Source organism: Balaenoptera ricei, chromosome 20 (assembly GCF_028023285.1).
Source record: "Balaenoptera ricei isolate mBalRic1 chromosome 20, mBalRic1.hap2, whole genome shotgun sequence".
NCBI classification, from domain to species: Eukaryota; Metazoa; Chordata; class Mammalia; order Artiodactyla; family Balaenopteridae; genus Balaenoptera; species Balaenoptera ricei.
In genome coordinates this window covers 23,075,352-23,093,900 of record NC_082658.1, presented here as the reverse complement: position 1 = coordinate 23,093,900, position 18,549 = coordinate 23,075,352, and the positions used below count along the sequence as shown (strand labels likewise).

Genomic DNA, 18,549 nt, shown 5'->3' with positions numbered 1-18,549 from the left:
AACCACTTATCCTAAATAAAGCTTCAGGACACTTGATTCATGCTGTGGGTTGACTTGGCTTATGTCATGTTCACTTCACACTGTTGTTCAGATCAAGAGAATATGCCAGTTAGGAAAAGCTGACACTAACTTGGTAGGAGTTAAATAGTTATAGCTGAAAGGGGCTTTAAAGATTATCTTTGTGGTTCCTCTGTCAAGAATTTAATGGCGGAGGATCTCAGACTGTGATTCATCCTCCATTGTGGAGTAATCTAGTTAAACCTTTGGAAGCTACTAAGTGGAGAACACTGTACCAGGTGCAGAAATTTGGTACTCATTTTTAAAGATGAAAGCTTATCATATTTAAGGTTGACCCGTAAGCTTTTCCATTCCTTGATAAGAAAAGTTGGGAGTAAAATCAGTTAATCAATGGTCCCTTGGTTATCTACTGAGCAAAACACAGCACTGGAAGTTAGGAACTCCAAGTTCTATTTCTGTGTGTGCTACCACAGGTTTGGTTGGCTTGGCTAGAGGCCAAATCCTGAAGATGAGGCCAAACTGGCCATTTTGTTGCTGAGTCTATTGTGCGTCTAACTTTCAACTAGACCTTCAACTTCCTCCTCAGTTCTCCTCTTTCAGATGAGTTGCTTTGTGGTTTATGACAAATTCTACAAACCCTATATGCCTCAGTTTCCTAATTTGAAAATGGTATCAATGCAGCCTCCCTCATAAATACCTTGAGTAACTACTCTTCAGTGGCTATGTAAACATTTACTTGCTCTAACTTTACTTGGGAACTTTAGGACTTCTGCTTCAAAGGTTATTTGGGGCAGTTGGGAGGCCTGCCTTACCAAAGTGTGGCCTTGGTTGCCATGGGCCATCCAAATAGGTTGAACGAGGGTCAGTCTCAGGGTACCAAGCAGTTGTTACCGCAAGTCCTGGATGTTTTACGTTTGCCTGATGGCCACCTCCTGGGAGTAGTGGCCATGTGTGAGCAGCATTCATTGACAGAGGTAGGAGTAATTCTTTGCAGCAGTCCTCCTCTTCAGGATGAAGATACTTGCTTCTGAACTATGTGATTTCCAGTTAGTTTTTTACTTTGTTTAGCCCTCACCATCCTCTTCTCTGTCTTTTCTCTTTTTAAATTCAAATGTTTGCCGTTTTAAATGCACTTTTAGTAAGACCCAGAGAGGAGGGTAGAACTAACCTCCTAGACATTCCCTTCCATCCTCTGGTTGGTCTTCTGCCTTTGCTGAAAGTTGTCCTGGAGTTATCCAGGTATGCAGAATTGCGTGCTTAAAGCCGACTTCAGAACTTCAAATTAATCTCCTCTGACGCTCTGGAGTCTAGGACAAATTCTACTCAGTGGTTTACGAGAGCAGTGATGCTGTCATTTTCTCAAATTCTTCTGCATGGAACACTCTACAACTCCCACATTTTCCTTCAGGAATATCCTTTTTGCTCACCGTAGATCCAGGGCTTTTTAACACTTCACACACAGTCAGTGGATGTATCAAATAGAATGTGCCTTCAGATGAGGGTTTACAACACTCTTCTGAATTTTTGCTCTTTTTGGAAAATTTTAAGCCAAATGTAACTGCTCTTGGTGCTGTATTGATCTGTCTAAAACCAGCCTTTGTTTTTTCAACAAGAAATGAAATGAGGTTGTATGCTTTCCAGCATTCAAAGACAACTGGCAGAAATTGGCCAAATAGTGAATCTTCGCCTCCTAGACCATATATTTTGTCTTACTTACAGAGTATGACTATTACCCTTTGGTCAGCAGATCCCACTCTTCAGGGCCTGAATTTGACACTTACTTTTAAAAATTAGTTTTTTTTTCTAGCAACAACCATTTACACTTTACATGAGAAAGGATAGTGGAATTTTATTCCAATAATCTTGCTTGAGAAATGTGAAAAATCATTTAAAAAAACTCACAAACTCAGGTGTACTTAGGTACAAGTACAGTGCTATTTAACTCTAGCCAGCTTTTCTGTCACACTGTTGTGAATACTTGTTTCCTGCTGGTGGTGTAAGTGGACAGGGGGACACCTGTAGTACATTATCTAATATTTGACTAAACAGTGGTTTTCTGAAGGTAGACTATTTAGTTGTGGATTTTGTTTATTTCTGTAGATTCCTTCTTTGATTTCTCTCACTTTTGAAGTCACTGGGGTAAAGTATATTTATTTATATTTCCCCAAGCAAAGGATTTTTATTTTACTCTGGACAAAGTGAAAATTAAAATACTGATCAAATGGGCATCTGCTCTGGTCTTATAAAGAACCAGTAATAATACCAATGGTACCTTACTTTTGGATAGCCTATTTTCATTCTGTCTCCTTTAATACTTAACAGCAGTTACGTGAAGCAGGCACGGCCCCATTTTGCTGATGAAGAATGAGGCTCAGAGAGTTTAAGAGATGTGTCCAGGGTTGTACTGCTAGTATTTGTCAAAGGTATAACTAGGAGCCTGGTTTTTGACTCCTAGTCTGGTCTAATTTTATAATGTTTCCTCTCTTTAGAGATACCTAGTCCATTTTTCAGAACTAAACCAATCTGGAGCTCCTTGGCTTGTTCCCCTGCAAACTGAAATCTAAAGGGCTCTGTCTCTTGAGGGCCACTTTAGGTTATAGGCTAGCCCAAGAAAAGTTTTCCTTACTCAAAGGAGGATTAAGCAGTCCAGCCAGCTGTCTCCAAAATTTGGGAAGTGCTTTACCCTGGCTGGATATCCAGGCCCCAGTATAAGAAAGAGAACTGAAATTGCTAATGTGTAAGCATGATCTTTGGAGCAGCTCATTTAAAATGTTTAGCAGAAAAGCCTTTAGTGAAAGGCTAGAGTGGACTTGAGGATCATTTGTCATGATCCTGTTAGTATAGGTAATTCAGAGTCTTTTCTCTCTGCCCTTAGAGCAATATGTTAGTCAAGTGTTTCAATCTAGAAACTGTTGATAGAAAACTGAAATTTTGCACAAATCTCATCATTCTAAGAACATAAATGCAATAAACGCAGTAAAATGTCGGTGCCTTTGAAAGCAAAATTCAGACAGAAAGTTGCATATCTCAAGGTAAATCAGAGTAATTTATGACAGTTACTTAAAACTAAATATATATTTTTCAAGACTGGATTGAATGTCTCCTAAAATTTACACTTTTTTCCTGATGATAAATGCACTAAGAGTCTTTCTAATAGTCGGGGAAACAAGATGGTTATATTTAAATCCATCTTGTTAAGTAAGAAGAGGTTCTGAAATCAGAGGTCATCACTGCTGCAACCTATATAGTTCAGTCAAAATGAGGCTTCTGCTGTGCACTGTAAAGGCAGAGGGCAGTGTTGCTGCTTCTGGGACTGCTGCATGACGTCATGGCAGAAGGAAAATTAAAAACACAAAAACTATTTCAAAATAGACTTTTAATATAATTTTTAGGCCAAAGGAAAAGCTGATCATACATCGCCTCCAGTGGACCATCTGCCAAAATAGGGCCAGCTCAGTCCAGCTTTGAAGGCCCTGAGTCAGTCTTAACTGCCATAATTTCCCTTGATTCATGGATTTGTGTATGCTCCTCATGCATCATAAGGTGCATTTCACTGTTGACATTCCCACCACCTCCACTATTTCATTTAGCTGCAAAAGCAAGCTTCCCAATGGGAGGTTTTATTCCCAGGGGTTCTTAACCTTCAAGGAGTTTGATAATTTCATGATTCTCTCGAACCCTCTCTCCAGAAAAATGTACACGTAATACAAGTCTACATATAATTGCATGGGGTTCATGGAGCCCAAGGCCCCCTATGGTTTCTAAGGCCCCATGTGAAGGAACCCCTGTGCTAGTGATTTGAACAATGCAGTTGCTCTAGGGAAACACTGACACAGGGCAGGTAAAGATGGGCTGGGTTAATCATGGTGACAGGAGGGAACAATCTTACAATTTCTTACTATTTTGACTTGGGGGCAGAAATTAATTCCCAGGGCCTCCCTGCATTTTCAAGAGCATAACTACTCAAGGACTAAGCAGCTATCAGTAGTTTAGGAGATGGAGAATAGCGGCTGTATAGGGAAGGTGCACGGTTCCCACTTGGCCCCTAAGGACTTAATTTAGCTCCTTAACCAGAAGCTTTACATTTGGTTTGCAGTGAGGGGGCATTTCTAATTTTAGTTTGACTCTCATGGAAAGGTGGACAGCTTCTATTCCTTTTTTTTTTTTTTTTTGGTATAGGGAGCACCTAAGTATTGGACAATTAAGGTTAAGTCCTTGGAATGCCCCAAATGGCCATTTCCTCTATAAATATAATATTCTCTACCTCTGAATATTTTAACATATAGAGCTGCCTCACAAGTTTATCCAACCATTGCTTGCACTAAGAAAGCAAGAGGTTTACGAAGAGCCTTTTCCAGGCATCCAAGAACTCCTTCCAGCCTTATTGGGAGGAGAGGGGAATTACTAAAAACACACTTGTAGGAATGAAATGAGGCTGTCAGTTGTCTAACCTGACAAACTGCCAAATTAGGCTTACGTTTTTGTTAATAGACTTTTGAACGGCTATTGAGAAGCAGAATTAAAATTTTAAGCTGCTGATTGTAGTTACTTTCTACTCCCCAAACACCCAACACTGGTTTATTTCTCCAGCATCAAGAAAGAAAACCAAGGCACTAGAAAACAAGCATACTTAAGTATTGAAGATAATTAAATCTTTATATTTTGCCGGAACTGTGTATTGTAGCACACTAAAACCCATTCAAGGGAAAACTGGGCAAATTGAAAATTCTCCCATTAAAGATTGTTTTTTTGAAAATGGACAAATTAGATGATTCCTTTACCCCCCCCCAAAAACGCAATCACATATATCAGTACTATTCTGAATTAGCTCTAGAAATCACACTGAAACTACATTACATTTACAAATATTAAATTTATTATAACTAGAATGAATTTAATGGTTCTCAGATTTGGCCACCTTATAGCTCCATTTAAGGAGGGGATTTTTAACAGAAAAATGCTTTATAAATTGGTCAAATTACACATTGAAAAAGAAAAAAACTCCTAAAAAGGAAAACAAGAAAAGCAACCCTTCAGTTTCACATAATTAAAGAACAGGAGAAAGCACACAAGCTACATCATAGCTAAATTTACCAAACCAACCAAAGCCAGGGGGGATTTCTTTTCTGATTATGTGTCATAAAAAGGTCCACTGTTTTATATACACATGTATATAATGTTACATTCCGTCACTGTAAAAAGTCCCCTTTGCCCCCCTCCCCCCCCAAAAGTTTCAGTCTAGTCTCCAAACTTGGACAGCGGTGCTCGCTCCTGCTGCCGGTGCAGTTCGTTCTCCGTCAGCAGCTGGAGGTTCTCGGCGCGCAGCCGGTCTAGCTCCAGCTCCAGCTCCCGGACACGCGCGTCGTCGCCGCCCAGCCGCTTGCTTTCCAGCCGCAGCCGGTTATTCTCGTCCTCCATGCGCGAGAGGCACTTCTCCAGCTCCAGGTACTCTTTGATGAGCTCCTGCTTGCTCATGTTCTGCAGGCTCTCCGCGTGGTACCGCTCGTAGGTCTCCGAGAAGTCCCGCTGCAGAAACTCGCTGCCGTCTCCTCCCATCCCGTCGCTGCCCCCATCCTCCTCGCCCGCTTCTTCCATAAAGTCCTCATCGCTGGTGTCGTCAGATTTGGCAGCGGCCCGTTTGGGATAGAGGCCGGTTTTAAGATCCGGCTCCTCCTGGTCGTGATCATCCATGAGGAACTGCGTAGTGTTATAGGGAGCCACTGGTTGGCCCTTGGCGAACATCTCGGCTCGAATCCTCGAAGCTCGCAGGCTCTGTTTCTCATCGAACTTTTTCTTCTCCTCCCAGGTCAGCGTGTAGTACGGTTTCCAATGCCTCTTCTTCTTGGAGGGGCGTCTCCTATGTTTTTTCTTGCCCAGCTGTCTCTGCTGCTGTCCCCACGCCTCCTCGCCCCCTGCGGCAGAAGCCCCCAACTTGTTGGCCTTCGGCCTCTGTTCCCCTCCCGCCGCCGGCTGGGGGGCACCGCCAGCAGACAAGTCGTCCCCATTCTGGCCGTTCTCACCCGCTTCCGGACAGCTGGATTCTGGGCAGACCTGGGTCTGCACGGGAGGCGGCTGGAGCTCCAGGCTCCCTTCCCCGCCCTGCCCCGGAGAGCCACCCGACTGGGGGGACGCTCTCGATTGCCACCTACTGTCCTCCTCGGGCACCCGCTCCTCCGCGCCTGGGGGGCGATCAGAGTTCGGCTCTTCATGGACAGCAGCAGCACCTGTACAGTTGCTAGTTTGAGGCTGGTGCTGATACTCTGACAAGAGTGGCTCGGCCATTGCTAATAGAATCCTCTTCTCGGAGTCTGAAGAATTTTGGCTGTAAGTCCTTAAGGAAAAAGGTTTTCTTTTCTTTCAAAAATGTCCAACACAGTCCTCTTCGGTCTGTAATTCCTGCAGTGATGCCTTCAGCCAATCCTTCTGTCAGCAAACTCCAACTGCAATTTGGGGGCGCTCAAGTCAGTAAAGGGTTAAGGGCCCACAGCGCGGCCGGCTAGCGGGTCCAAGGGGGGTGCAGCAGCAGGAACAGTAGGTATTGTGCAGAGGGGTGGGCCTCAAGCCTCCCCGCAGAGCGCCCCCGCGATCAAGGAGTTGGTGGGCAAGGAGATTAGGTTAAATCCAACGGGTTAAACCCAGCCCCGAAGGGGTTAAAACTACCCGATGACGCTGACTCCGAGGGGCCGGATCCACAAAGGGTTAAATCCCCTGCCGCAGAGCCCACAAGGGGTTAAAGTCCCAGAGCCACCTCCTCCCACTTCCACGGGTGTCGCTCCAACCCGTGCTCCCACTTCCCTAGGCCCGGCCGGAGCCTCAGCCGAGGACAGACAAACTCATCTCCCCTTTGGCTCGATGCTCTGCTCAGTTCTCCTCCGCCTCCTCCTCTTTTTCCTCCCTCCCTCCTCCCCCCTCCGACAGCTCCTCTTCCGCCTCCTCCCCCAACTTCCCCTCCCAACCTGCCTCTCCACCTGCCAACTTCCAACTGCTGCCTCCCAGCCCTCTGCGCCCCTTTTATATAGAAGACGGTGCGCCCCGCCTACGCGCATGCGTAACGGAGTCCCCATCGCAGGAAGCTGGGAGTCGTAGTTCCCATCTTTCAGGCCCGCCGTCCTCGCGCGCCGTGCGACGTAGCCAATCCCAGGGCGCGTCGGGGGCGTCTTCCAGGCCACCTCCTTCCATCGCTTATCCCTCGCTAGAGAAACGTGAGCGCCCATTGGTCAAGAGGCACATGTCTCGCCGAGGAAGGAAGGCCGATCGCAGAGAAGATGGGGCGGGTTCTGGACCATACCATTGTGCTTCAGGAATAAGAGAAGATTCGATGGCCTATGAGGGCCCGCACAGAATATTTTTATGAAAAGGTGCGTCTTAAAGGCTACTATTGTATTCTGTCCTCAGCGGAAAGGTTCTGAACGTCATAAACACTTGTTAGCTAAAGCAAGAATGGTTTACTCCTAAAAAGTAGTCCCTAAAGTGTAAACGAGGATTTAATTCTGTAAAGAGAGATGTTGGCCCATGGCTAATAATTCTCGATTCTTAAAATTATAGGAATGTCTTTAAGGTGTGTGGTTAGTGACTGGGCTTGACGTTTGCGGAAGGATATTGTGAACGCATTTTTGTTTAAAAAAGCGCATGAAGAAGTAAACAAATGAAGAATAAAAAGTGCCGCCTTAAAGGGACAGTGTGACTGCGTTAGGGCAGCAACCTCGGACTAGGCCTCGGAAAATGAGAAAGCAGGTTCGAGTCCCGGTTGACGTCCGCCTTCGGACTGGCCTCGGGACCCTTGGCCGAAAGTGGCCGAGTCCCAGCCCCAGCGTAGTCCTGGGCCGCCGCCGCCCCAGGGGCCAGTGCAAAATGGTGGGCCGTGACCGAGGCTCTCGCCTGGGCCGGGAAGCACCGGGTGTGCGCCCTGGGCTCCCCCGAGACCCCGGCCTGTAAGGCCTCGCCCCCTCTTCCCCCTCCCCGGGCCTCAGCTTCTATCGAAGAAAATGGTCTTCTGGGGCCGTCTTGGTCTCTTCAGTTGGGAACCGACCAGGAAATTTTCCTGAGCCCGGACAGGAGAGTCCAGGGCTGCTGCTGAGCCTCTTTGTTGGGGGAGGGGTTCGAAGTTAATACTGAGTTGAAATAATCAACCCTGGCTAGTCGAGAGAGAAGGGGGAATCATCCACAGACGCTCTTCCTCGTCAGTGGGCGCTGGGCAACGCCGGGAGGGAAGCAGAGCCAGAGGCTTCCGTGAGGAGGAAGCCTTGCCCAGAAATGGAGGCAGGGGGATTCTGGCCCAGAACTGTGGGACAGATTCATGGCGGGGTGGAGGGGGGCGGCGACATAGGCTCCTTGTGAAAATTCTCCAGATTCCAAGCTCCCGCCCAAAGGACAGGGGCCGGGAGTAGCCCAAACCCTCCGCCCAAATCACTTAGGCCTAGAATCTCCCCGAAATCTCAGTGTCTCCCACTTGCCACACGCACAGTGACCCGTTCTATTCTTACTGTTCTTACTATTTCTTCCTCAGCTGCCGTGTATTACATTCCAACCACTTCCCACCGCACAACGTTCTTTTACACACACAACCATTTGCCCCACCACAGGCCAGTGAGTTAGGCAAGGTAGGGATTATTGTCTCCATTTTAGAGATAAGAAATCTCAGAAATTGACTTGTCCAAGGTCACATGACAACTGAGTGGCAATTTCAGCTAAAGCGAAGGTCTTTGTGTGTGACCCCGTGCCATTTTTCTTTCTGTCACAAACACAGAATTCCTTTTTTTTCGTAAGAACGCTAGATTTGGTTCCTTTTCATCCCCAGCAGCTTCAGCCTAATTCAGGTCCTCATTTCTTTCTTTTTTTTCTCTCTCCTTTTTTACCCTCTCCGCCCCCCTCCTTTTTTTTTTTTTTTTTTTTTTTGGCTGCACTACACAGCATAAGGGATATCAGTTCCCCAACCAGGGAACGAACCTGGCCCTCTGCAGTGGAAGTGGGGAGTCTTAACCACTGGACCACCAGGGAAGTACCCCAGGCCCTTCTTCACTTAGCAAACATCGGATAGAAGGGCACAATGGTGAATAAAATGTCATCCTTGCTACTCAGGTAATGTGTAGAGAGGCCATCAAACCACAGTAAGCAAGTGAAGAAACTCCTGGTAGGATCTTGTGAGCCAAGTTGCTTAGGAGTTGAGAATTGTGGACAGGTTTCATGCAGGAGGTGACTTCTTGGCTGTCTCTGAAAGATGAAGCATTTTCAGGCAGAGTAGCATGAAGTAGGGCATTCTATGAAGAGCAAGCATCTCATCCCAAGACAGGACTTGTCTGGGGACTCAGGAGTGGTTCTGTGGGGAAGTGGTGATGGGTATGCCCAGAGGGAGAGGCAAGCAAGAGTGACCCTGAGGCACATCCAGGTGTTTTGAGGTTGCACATCCTAGCCTGTTTTCCCTGGGCTTCCAAGAACTCAGGTCTATTTGAAAAGCCTGCCCCTCCTCTGTGCTGCTTCATCAGTCACACAGGAGGCTTCCCGGGAGCAAGAGCTGCCCCTCACGCTGGGAGCTCCCCGAGGAAAAGAGTCTTTGCAGAGAACTCGACTGGGAGTCACAGACTTCCAAACTGTTACATTTTCAGACGCCTGAGGATTCCTGGGTACCCTCACTCAGGGGGTTTGGAAGGTAAACTGAGCCCAACCTCAGTCTACTGGACAGGGCTCAGCTATATGGACTCATTTGTCCTATTAGGGGAGGGGTGGCCAGACTGATAGTTTGTAATTCTAGAATTCTATGAAAGGAGGCCATGCACCTTGATATTAGCTGAGGTTTAACTCTATGCTAGGCATTTTACATGTCCTGGTCATTTATTTATTTATTTATTTAAAAATTTTTATTTTTATTTTTGGCTGCGTTGGATCTTTGTTGGCTGTGCGCGGGCTTTCTCTGGTTGTGGCGAGAGGGGGCTACTCTTCGTTGCGCTGCACGGGCTTATTGCAGTGTCTTCTGTTATTGCAGAGCACGGGCTCTAGGCGCGCGGGCTTCAGTAGTTGTGGCACGCAAGCTCTAGAGCGCAGGCTCAGTAGTTGTGGCGCGCCAGGGCTCGAACCTGTGTCCCCTGCATTGGCAGGCGGATTCTTAACCACTGCGCAACCAGGGAAGCCCCTGTCCTGGTCACTTAAACCCCTGGAGTGCCTTATGATGAAGAGGTCTTCATCGTTATTTCACAAAGCAACCCAGGCTCAGAGCAGTTAAGAATCTTGCCCAGGTCACACAGCTAGCATGTGCAACTGGTGGAGCTGGCTTCCGCCCCACTCCTGCATCCCCAGCATCAATTTGGTCCCTCTTCCACTGCCCTCCAGTTGTCCATCCTTAACACACGCGTTAACTCAAAATTTCGGAGCCCCAGCAGTCTGCAGCAGCCAGCGACCCCCGGAGGTCTCTGCTCACTCCGGCACTGGGCCTACCCCGACCGGGGCTCCCGTGCAGGGCCCCGCCCCCACTCCTCAGGGAGGGGCGGGAACGAAGCTCCCGCCGGCCTTGGCCTTCCAGAAAGTTCCCTGGGAAAGCCTGAGCGCGGAGGTCACCGGGAGGGGGCACGGGGAGCGAGCAGCTGAGGAGGGGGAAGAGGCAGTGAGCACTTCTGGGGCCGGGGTCTCGGCCCCGACCCTACGCCTGGCGCGCAGAGCAGGGAGTAGCCGCCCTTCCCTTCGGGCGTGGACGGAGCCTCTGCCCGGGCCCCGCCGCGCTCCTCTCCTCCCGCCACCCCTAGCTCGCCGGTTCCCCATCCCCCTGGCCACAACGGGCCGGGGGGCGGGGCCTCGGCCTTGGCCCCGCCCCAACCGCGGCGCATCCCGCCGCCCCCTCCGCCTGCATCTCCTCCGCCTCCGTTCCAGACCCTGGGCTGTTGCCTCCACTGGCCCGGGGAGCGGGGAAATGCTTCTTCTGGGACGCCAACCGCTGGCCTCTCGGGGCCGTCCACGGGCAGCGGGGGAGGGGCAGGGAAGGGACTTGGGGCTCACGCGCCCCGGACCCCGCTTCCCGCCTCAATCCGTGGCAGCCCAGACGGCAGAAGATGAAGGTTTTATTTTATTTAGTGAAACACTCTTTTGTAAGTTAATGTTTAGTGAAGACGTCCTGAGTATATGTGGGGGTAGGGCGGCCAGGAAAACGGAGCAGACTCCCCTCCCCCGGGGTTAGCTCTCTCCGCCTTTCCCCAGCTCGGTCGGGCCTCCCAGCCAATCATTCTTCCAGGCCCCGGCCCAAGTCCCAACTTGCCCACAAGCTGAGCCTCCTCGGGGAGAGGCTGGGGTGGGAAAGGAGTCAGGTGACCCAGAGGGTGGGGAAGGCAGAGGCTGAGACCCGGCAGCTCTGCCCCTGAATCAGCTGCCAACCCTGAACTGTGGACGTGCACCACACGTGCAGCCTCCCCAGGGAGGCTGAGGTGGTTGGGGGTGCGAGGAGGGGAGTTCCTGTGGAGCTGCAGGAAGAGTGGGGTCTTATCCGGCTCCCCATTAGGGGAGGGGTGCCAAGGCAAACACTAATTGCGGCAGGAAGGGGGTGGGAGCCGGGTTTAACGCCGTTCTCCTAAACTCTAGGAAGGCTCAGAGTCTCCTCCGTTGGCTGCAGACTCGTCCATTGAGAGTCACCTCTTCTGGGTCCGAAACTGTCGGAAGAGCCACTGGACGATGAAGGGCCACAGGAGGAAGAAGAGCAGCGTGGGAGCAGAGAGCCTGAGGGGCCAAGGCCTGGCACGGGGCGGAGGCCTCTGCCGCCAAGAGGAGAGAGTCAGGAGCCAGCCCGGGTCTCAGCACAGGCTGGGCCCTCCTTCGCAACCTGCTTGCAGAGCTCAGGTGGGAGCTTCTGCCTCCCTCTCCCCAGTCTGAGGACTGGGGCTCCCAGTTAGTCCCTGACACGTTGAGCCCTAACTCTTTCCCATATCCTCCTCCAAGGTGCTGAGAAGGCTGAAGGCTGGAGAGGCTGCTGAGTGGAGAGACTGGCTTCAAGGCTGTCTCCTCTGGGCCACAAAGCAGTGACCCTGTTGGTGTGGCCCGAACACCCCATATTGTAAAGGATGTGCCACATATTTCAAATGAGGACCCTGGGTGCTCAGATTTTAGTTTCTAAATACCATTCTCTGCTGAATGGAGAAGTGGCAGATTTTAGGTCTGGAGCAGGGAAGGTAGAATTGAAAGTGAGATGTCTTGTACCAGGAAGCAAGGAAGCTTTTAAAGATTAATGAGGTCAGATTACAAGAACATAGGACCCAGCTTGAAAGGGAGGGTCCCACCAAAGTTGTGACAGCCTGGGCATCAAAAAGAATGATGATTGCAGTTGACTGAAATACTGAGTCTTTAAAATCCGTGAGTTCATGATGATACTCAAAGAGAAAGTGGAAATTTATCACCATTGAGGTGGCTGTTAAATCAACTCCTTACTCTAAAAATAGATAATTAAAGAGAAAGAATTAAGCACTTATTCTGCCTTCCATAAGGCACTGTATTTCAGGGAAATCCTAGATGATCAGGGAAACTCTACAGAAAAATGACAGCTAATAAATGTTAAAGGAATCATAGAATTTAAAAGTCAACATGGTTTTTTTGTAACCAGTAAATAAATTATTGATCCAGGCAAGGAGTATCTATCAATTGTCAAAAGCTGGGTGTCAAATGGGCTTGATGGGGAACTGGACATTCCCTGGCTACAAGTGGTGGGAACAGACTGTCACCCCTTCATCCCTGCTAGTGGTCCACGCTAGAATCATTCATGGTAGGACATCCAAATATGTGTCCCTTGATGTAAAGAAAGAACATCTCACCTCTGATGTAATCTGGTTATGTAAACTAGCCAGGAGGCTGTCATCAGACCACAAGAGTGGAACATTCTACAGGACCACTATCCAGTCTCATCCTCAAGTCAGTAGCAAGGAAGAGGGACTAGTCTAGACTAACAGAGTCTTAAGAACAGAGGCTCCTGGCCTGGACAGACAGGGAAGCTGGAAAAGGCGATCTGAATTTGGATTGTGTATTTGATGATATGAAGGAATTACCATGTGTGATAAAATGTTGTTTTTGCTAGGTAGTAGAATGTCCTTATTTTTAGAGATGCAAACCCAAGTATCTCAGGGTGGAAACCTTTAAAATCTTCAGCATATAAAATTAGTAAAAGGTAAACCATAAATAAAACCCTGGGGGGGTGAGTGTTGAAAGGTTAGCTGCTGTGGATCTGAGGGAATTCCTGCCAACCTGGCTGACACCCACTGTGCCAAGGGGGTGAAGGGTCACGTGAGTGATTCCCCCGCATCCAGGAACTCAGCCGTCCCCTGCCCCCACCACTCCAGGCTTCGCAAGAACAGACTCACTCATAGTGAGCGGTGGATGCCAGCTTTGGTGGGAGACAGACCTACGGCCACTCCCAGCTCCATTACTTAATGTTAATCTAACAATGAACCCCATTTGAGAAGTCCTTCCCGGGCACTGCGGAAGCACCTACATGCATTATCTCATCTAATCCTCACAGCAGCTCTGTGAGGTTCTTCCAGGCTGTGTACCCTCAGGTAAGTTACTCAACATTTCAGAGCTGTAGTTTCCTCATCAGTAAAAGGGAAATGAAAAGAAAACCTATTTCACTGGTTTGTTTTGAGGATAAAATGAGATAATGCAGGTAATGTGTTTGACACACAGCTGGGGTTCCAGAAATGGCTGCTGTTATTTATTTTGCATAAGCAGAGGTGTAAGGGGCAAGCAGATCTGGAAATTGAGAGGAGGGAGTGAGGGATGCAAGGGCTGAATTTGGGGAGGGCGAGACAATAAATCTGGGAACAGAAGTCCTGACTGAGGGGCAATAGGGACAACCCCCCCCCCCAGCCCCAATGCAAAGAGCAGACACATTCTGGCCCCTCCAACTGTTGGAATTCCATCTGTCCTCAGTTACTCTTCAGGCAGAGGGAGATAAGAGCAGGAAAGGAGGGCCCCTCCCACTTCCAGGCTGGATGCACTACTACAGATCCCCGACTTCCTTGCCTGCACCATGAGCCACACCATTCTCTGGAGAAGGCAGAGGTGTGAGCAGGCAGAGACGTGGGGACAAAGACAGAAGTGGCTGGATGAAGAGCCCAGAAAGGAGACCCTCAAAGTTCTGCCCCAATCTTGCCCTGGGCCTTCGGACTGGGGCTCACCTGCTTGCAGGGGACAGCCATGCTCTCCAGGCTCTGCAGTCTCCCCTGGACGTCCCGCATGCTCTCCTGCAGCGCCCGAACTGTCCCCACCAGCCATGTGTCCAATTCCTGGGGCCCCAGCAGGGTGCTTTCCAATCCCCCTGCAGTGCACAGACACACACGGAAGGGGACTCAGGAGGCAACTCAGCTAGGGGCAGGGTGGTGGCAGGCTGGGGCAGGTCCAGGGAAGAGTAAGAGTAGAGTGCGATCCCTTGTACCAAGTGTGAGTCTTGTAAAGCCCATCCATGTGGCTGAGTAATGGGCCGCCAGGGGTTTGAATCCCAGCAGCACTACCACTTAGCTCTGTGACTTTGGGCATGTCAGTAACTTCTCTAAGCCTCGTTGGTCAACTGAAAATTATGTCATCTCCCTCACAGGGCTGCTCGCTCTGAGGAATAAAGGAGATAATATTTAGGAAAGTGCCCCTTATGGGACGTGGCACACTGGAAGTTCTAGAAAGGGATAGGGCAGAACTCATTCTCCTAATAGAGTCCCAAATGGGAGACCCAGAGAGAGAGGATGACTCCCAAGGCCACATAGGTGTAGGTGAGAGAGCTGGTCTAGGAATTCTACCCCAGCTGCCCTTCCTCAGCGCCAGCCAAGGGTACAGACTCCTGGTGGCCCTCAGAGAGGAGGCTGGGCAGGGACTTTGCCCATCCAGGCCAGTGTCTGGCTTTAACCCTTCCTGGGCAGAGGCTGCTCTCTCCAGTGCCTAGCGTTGGATTTCACCTCTCCCCATGAGGGCAGCCAGGGGAAGGCCCAGGGCACCAGAACCATGGGAACGGCAGAAGTGGGTGAAGGGTCAGGCAGGGGCTCACCTTTCTCTGCAGGAGACTCGGTGCTGTTTCTGGTGTTGAGCTCTCCTCCCAGGGCGCCCGTCTCTGCCCAAACCTGCTGAGAAGAGTCACAAAGTCCAAGGGGGGTGGTGGGAGCAGCTAGGGCCCAGTGGGGTAGGGAAGGGGAGGCAATGGGAGTGGGTCTCACCAGCTCAGGCTCCAGCTGCTCCATGGAATCACAGAAAACCTCAGAGTCCTGGTCCCTGGGTGGCTGGGACTCTGAGAAGGGGATGAGTAGGGTTAGTGACAAGAGGGAGGCCACGGAGGGAGGGGAGGCGGGTGCATCTAGGCAGAGGCATCTGTTCAGGACACACTAGAGATACTGCCGCAAGAGGCCCAGATGGCTCCCTGGGTGGGGCCCTGGAACAGGAATCCCAGAATCTGCCCCTGGACTTTGGGAGCACAGGAGGTCTCAGTGTCTGGGCATGAGGCGTGACAGGCACAGCGTGGCATCTAGCCTGCTCCCCTCCACCCTGCCTGGAGGTCCCCCCCACCTCTGGCCTGGGTTTGGGCCTCTGCCCCTCCTGCCCAGGCACTGACCTGGGCTTGGGGTTGCTGGTTCCTTGGGAAGGCAGGGAGGCTCTGGGGCAGGCTCAGCATCTCCATTCAGTACCTGCTCTTTCCAACCTGCGGAGACACAACACCCAGAGGTGGGGCTGGGAAGACATCAGGCCCCTGCTCCCCAGTTAGCCATGGACTCTGCCTGAGACCCACCCCATCAGGGGCACTGGTTGCGATCCTTACAGGGACATCACCTAGAGCCCTCTGCCCCCAGGCTCCCCTCCAACTGAGCAGCCCCCCGTGACAGTTCAGTCAGCACTCGTGGAGCTCCCAGCCTGGGGGCCTGACCTGTGACCCTTTTCAGGAAGGTCTCGGGGGGCCTCGGCATGTCAGGGATCACCTGGTACAGGGGCTCGAAGTAACCAAACATGTCCTCTGCCACCTCGCCCAGGGGCACCGTGTCGATCACCTGTGCAGGAGGGGGTCTAATGGGGAAGGGCTGGCCCCTCCCACCACTGCCCCCTTGAGCTGGGCTGCCTCCACCCTGCTTCTGCCCTGTCATACCTCCCCACCTTGTGCCCAGTCGGGAACCAGAGACAGGCAGGGCTGGGGGAACAGCATGAAGGTGGTAATTCCCATAGGGGTAGCAACGTGCAGGAAACATAATGGGGGTCAGACTGGAAGGGTGGGGGGCAGGCCACCTGGCTGAGAGCTTGGTCACAGAGAGGAGTCCGCAGCCTCTCCCTACCCTCTGGGCCACCAGCTTCATTTCAGTGATGTAGGCGGACATGGCCTGCTCCCTGCTCATCTTTCCCAGGCTGTTCCAGGCATCCCTGGGGGACAGAGAGCTGTGAAATGCTGGTTGACAGCTGAGGCTTGTTTGCCCAGCCGATGGGGAGCTCACCATTTATAACGTCCAATAGGGTCCCAGAACCCAGGCTGGGGGACCAGGCAGGGCCCCATGGTAGCCTGCTTGTAGTAGCTGTAGAATCGCAGCATCTCTTTATAGGAGGGGCGGTAAGAGCCTGGGCAGGGGTTGGGAAGTGGAGGAGAGAGCATCACTCCCAGCTCAAAGAGGATGGAGGTGGGGGGAGAACCACCCTTGGGGAGGGCAGAGATGGTGAGGGGTCCCTCCCAGGGCAGCTGGACAGGGGCAGGTGGCAGAGGGGACCCCCAGGACAACTCAGGCAGGGATTGTCTGTAAAAACTGCCAGGATCAAAGCCTCCTGGGAGGCGGACCCCAGTCGTCTTGACCCCCAAATGCGGGTCGCCATGCCCTCACCGTTCTTAGGCAGGTTCTGAATGACGCTGACTGCGGCCTGGAACTGTTTCTGGCAGTCCGGCTCTGGACTTTCATTTTCGGTACCCATACCCAGCTGCTCTGAGCCTTGGGGCCCTACTTTTGAGCGACTCTGCAAGAACAAGCCTGTGTGTGAGCAGGCTCCAGGCCGCCCCCCGCCCCCAACTCCTCCCTGGCACACGCCTCTGTAAGCCACTGGTCCATTTTCCAGAGGAGCAAACTAAGCTCTTTAGAGGCCTGAGTGAGACACCCCGGGAGGTCAGAAGCTGCGACTGAGGAGACTCCTTTTCCTACCCCAAGGCAGCGTGGGTGGGGCCAGGATGGGTGGAGAGGATCTCGGTGTGTGGGTGGAGAGACAGGTGGCAAGGGTCGCGGTGCCTCTCTAGATGCACATCTCCAACTCCTAGACAGGAGAACCCCAAGCCGAGAGGAGTCAGGGCGGGGCAAACATCCTCCCACCCCGGCCCCCCATACCCCGGCTCAGCTGCCCGGCCGCCCGGCACTCACCCTCAGCGCCCACTGCCCGGACACCTGGGTTCCCTCTCGCCACTAGCCGGAGGCTTCCGATTGACCTCCTGGACGGGTCTGGCCCGGATGGGGACGCGGAGCAAGGGGGAAAGTTTAAGCCAATGAGAGAGCCCGTTTCAGATTTCGTCTACACCTCGACCACTCAACGCGGCCCTTTCGAGATTATGCAAATAGTTTAGCGGTGCCTCTCCCAATCAGGCGGGGCAAATCCGCGGGTTGGTTCCTCAACCCTGGACCGCCAGAGGCAGGCGGAAGCGCCCCCTGGTGGACACCGTGAAATGACGCTGTCTCTTGCGCCCCCTCTGGTGGAAACCCGCTTAGTCAGCTGAACCCAGGTCCCGCAGATTCGAGCCACGCAACTCAGCTCTCCAGACACTTAACAGGCTCTGGGGATAAAAAGGGGAATCATGTTCTGAGGTCAGGGGTTCTAAAGGAGGGACACTGGAGCTGAGTTTTGGGAGCCTTAAGAGTAAGCCAGGAGAAGAATGAGGAAGGTCATTTCTGGAGGAAGGAATTGCAGGATTAAAAGTACAGAGGAGAAGGCTAAATATTTAGAAAGAATATCCAGAGAGGCGTGGAGACGCCAGCCAGCACAGACGGAATCTCTGGGTCCGGGATATCTGAGAATGGAGTAGAGCAGTAGGTGGCAAATCTAGGTCCTGAGAAACTAAGCTTTATCTTTGGGATGACACACTCCCGGCCGCCGCCGAGTGGCGGTGTGCACCCAGCTCTCCGCCCCCGACCCAGGGCACTTGCTGCAGAAGACGCACATATCCCACCCCTCGCGCACAAATACGCTGGTGGTGTCTTATGTAGTAAGTGTACGCATGACACGGTCACCGGAACCCGCACTCGACGCTCACCCGCAAGTTGATGCCAAGGACATCTACGCAGCGTGCGGTGGCCGTCCCAGGACGATCAAAGGCCCGGCGGGGGTGCCAACCTGTCCAAGCCTCCAACCACAGATTCTGCCGGGGTCTCCAGGCTTAGCGCCACCCCATCCTCTCCAGACCAGTCAGCTTGCAGTCTTCTACCCCTTTGGGGACTGCAACTGGCCGGGCGGGGAGAGGGTTAATCCTATGGCGTCATGGCCAGAGCCTTCCTCCCTCCCCACCTCCAGTCAGTTCCCACTTCTCCCCCCACCCCCCACCCCTCCGGTTCGGGCTGCCCTGCCGCCCGGCTAAGCTCC

The 18,549-nt window shown here is 51.5% G+C and overlaps 2 protein-coding genes across 7 annotated transcripts; both read right to left on the bottom strand.

Annotated features, from left to right (window-relative positions):
• Window positions 1–3,377: 3,377 nt before the first annotated feature.
• Window positions 3,378–6,932, bottom strand: HEXIM1 (HEXIM P-TEFb complex subunit 1). Its single transcript, XM_059908083.1, has one exon. It carries the CDS (start codon window positions 6,298–6,300, stop codon window positions 5,257–5,259), a length of 1,044 nt encoding a protein of 347 aa, XP_059764066.1. The 5' UTR covers window positions 6,301–6,932; the 3' UTR covers window positions 3,378–5,256.
• A 4,118-nt stretch (window positions 6,933–11,050) lies between these two features.
• Window positions 11,051–18,465, bottom strand: ACBD4 (acyl-CoA binding domain containing 4). Of its 6 annotated transcripts, XM_059908080.1 has the most exons (12): window positions 18,224–18,456; window positions 17,340–17,417; window positions 17,127–17,235; window positions 16,815–16,944; window positions 16,437–16,557; window positions 16,281–16,365; window positions 15,881–16,001; window positions 15,572–15,658; window positions 15,180–15,250; window positions 15,014–15,086; window positions 14,157–14,296; window positions 11,051–11,747 (listed from the first exon to the last, which is right to left on the bottom strand). In XM_059908080.1, exons 4-12 carry the CDS (start codon window positions 16,900–16,902, stop codon window positions 11,625–11,627), a joined length of 909 nt encoding a protein of 302 aa, XP_059764063.1. In that variant the 5' UTR covers window positions 16,903–16,944; window positions 17,127–17,235; window positions 17,340–17,417; window positions 18,224–18,456; the 3' UTR covers window positions 11,051–11,624. The 6 variants fall into 6 exon arrangements, with proteins under 6 accessions (XP_059764063.1, XP_059764058.1, XP_059764060.1 ...); XM_059908075.1 differs by having other exon boundaries at window positions 15,014–15,089; window positions 15,881–16,380; window positions 18,224–18,464; XM_059908077.1 differs by having other exon boundaries at window positions 15,881–16,380; window positions 18,224–18,464.
• Between the last annotated feature and the right edge of the window lie 84 nt (window positions 18,466–18,549).

Excerpts from the sequence above, each read along its gene's own strand:
- HEXIM1 (XM_059908083.1), bottom strand. The coding sequence starts at position 6,300 with ATGGCCGAGCCACTCTTGTCAGAGTATCAGCACCAGCCTCAAACTAGC.
- ACBD4 (XM_059908076.1), bottom strand. The coding sequence starts at position 16,902 with ATGGGTACCGAAAATGAAAGTCCAGAGCCGGACTGCCAGAAACAGTTC. Across the intron at positions 16,558-16,814 it reads TCAGAACCTGCCTAAGAACG|GCTCTTACCGCCCCTCCTAT; the intron begins GTGAGGGCATGG and ends ACCCCTGCCCAG. Across the intron at positions 16,381-16,436 it reads CCTATTGGACGTTATAAATG|CTCTCTGTCCCCCAGGGATG; the intron begins GTGAGCTCCCCA and ends AGCATTTCACAG.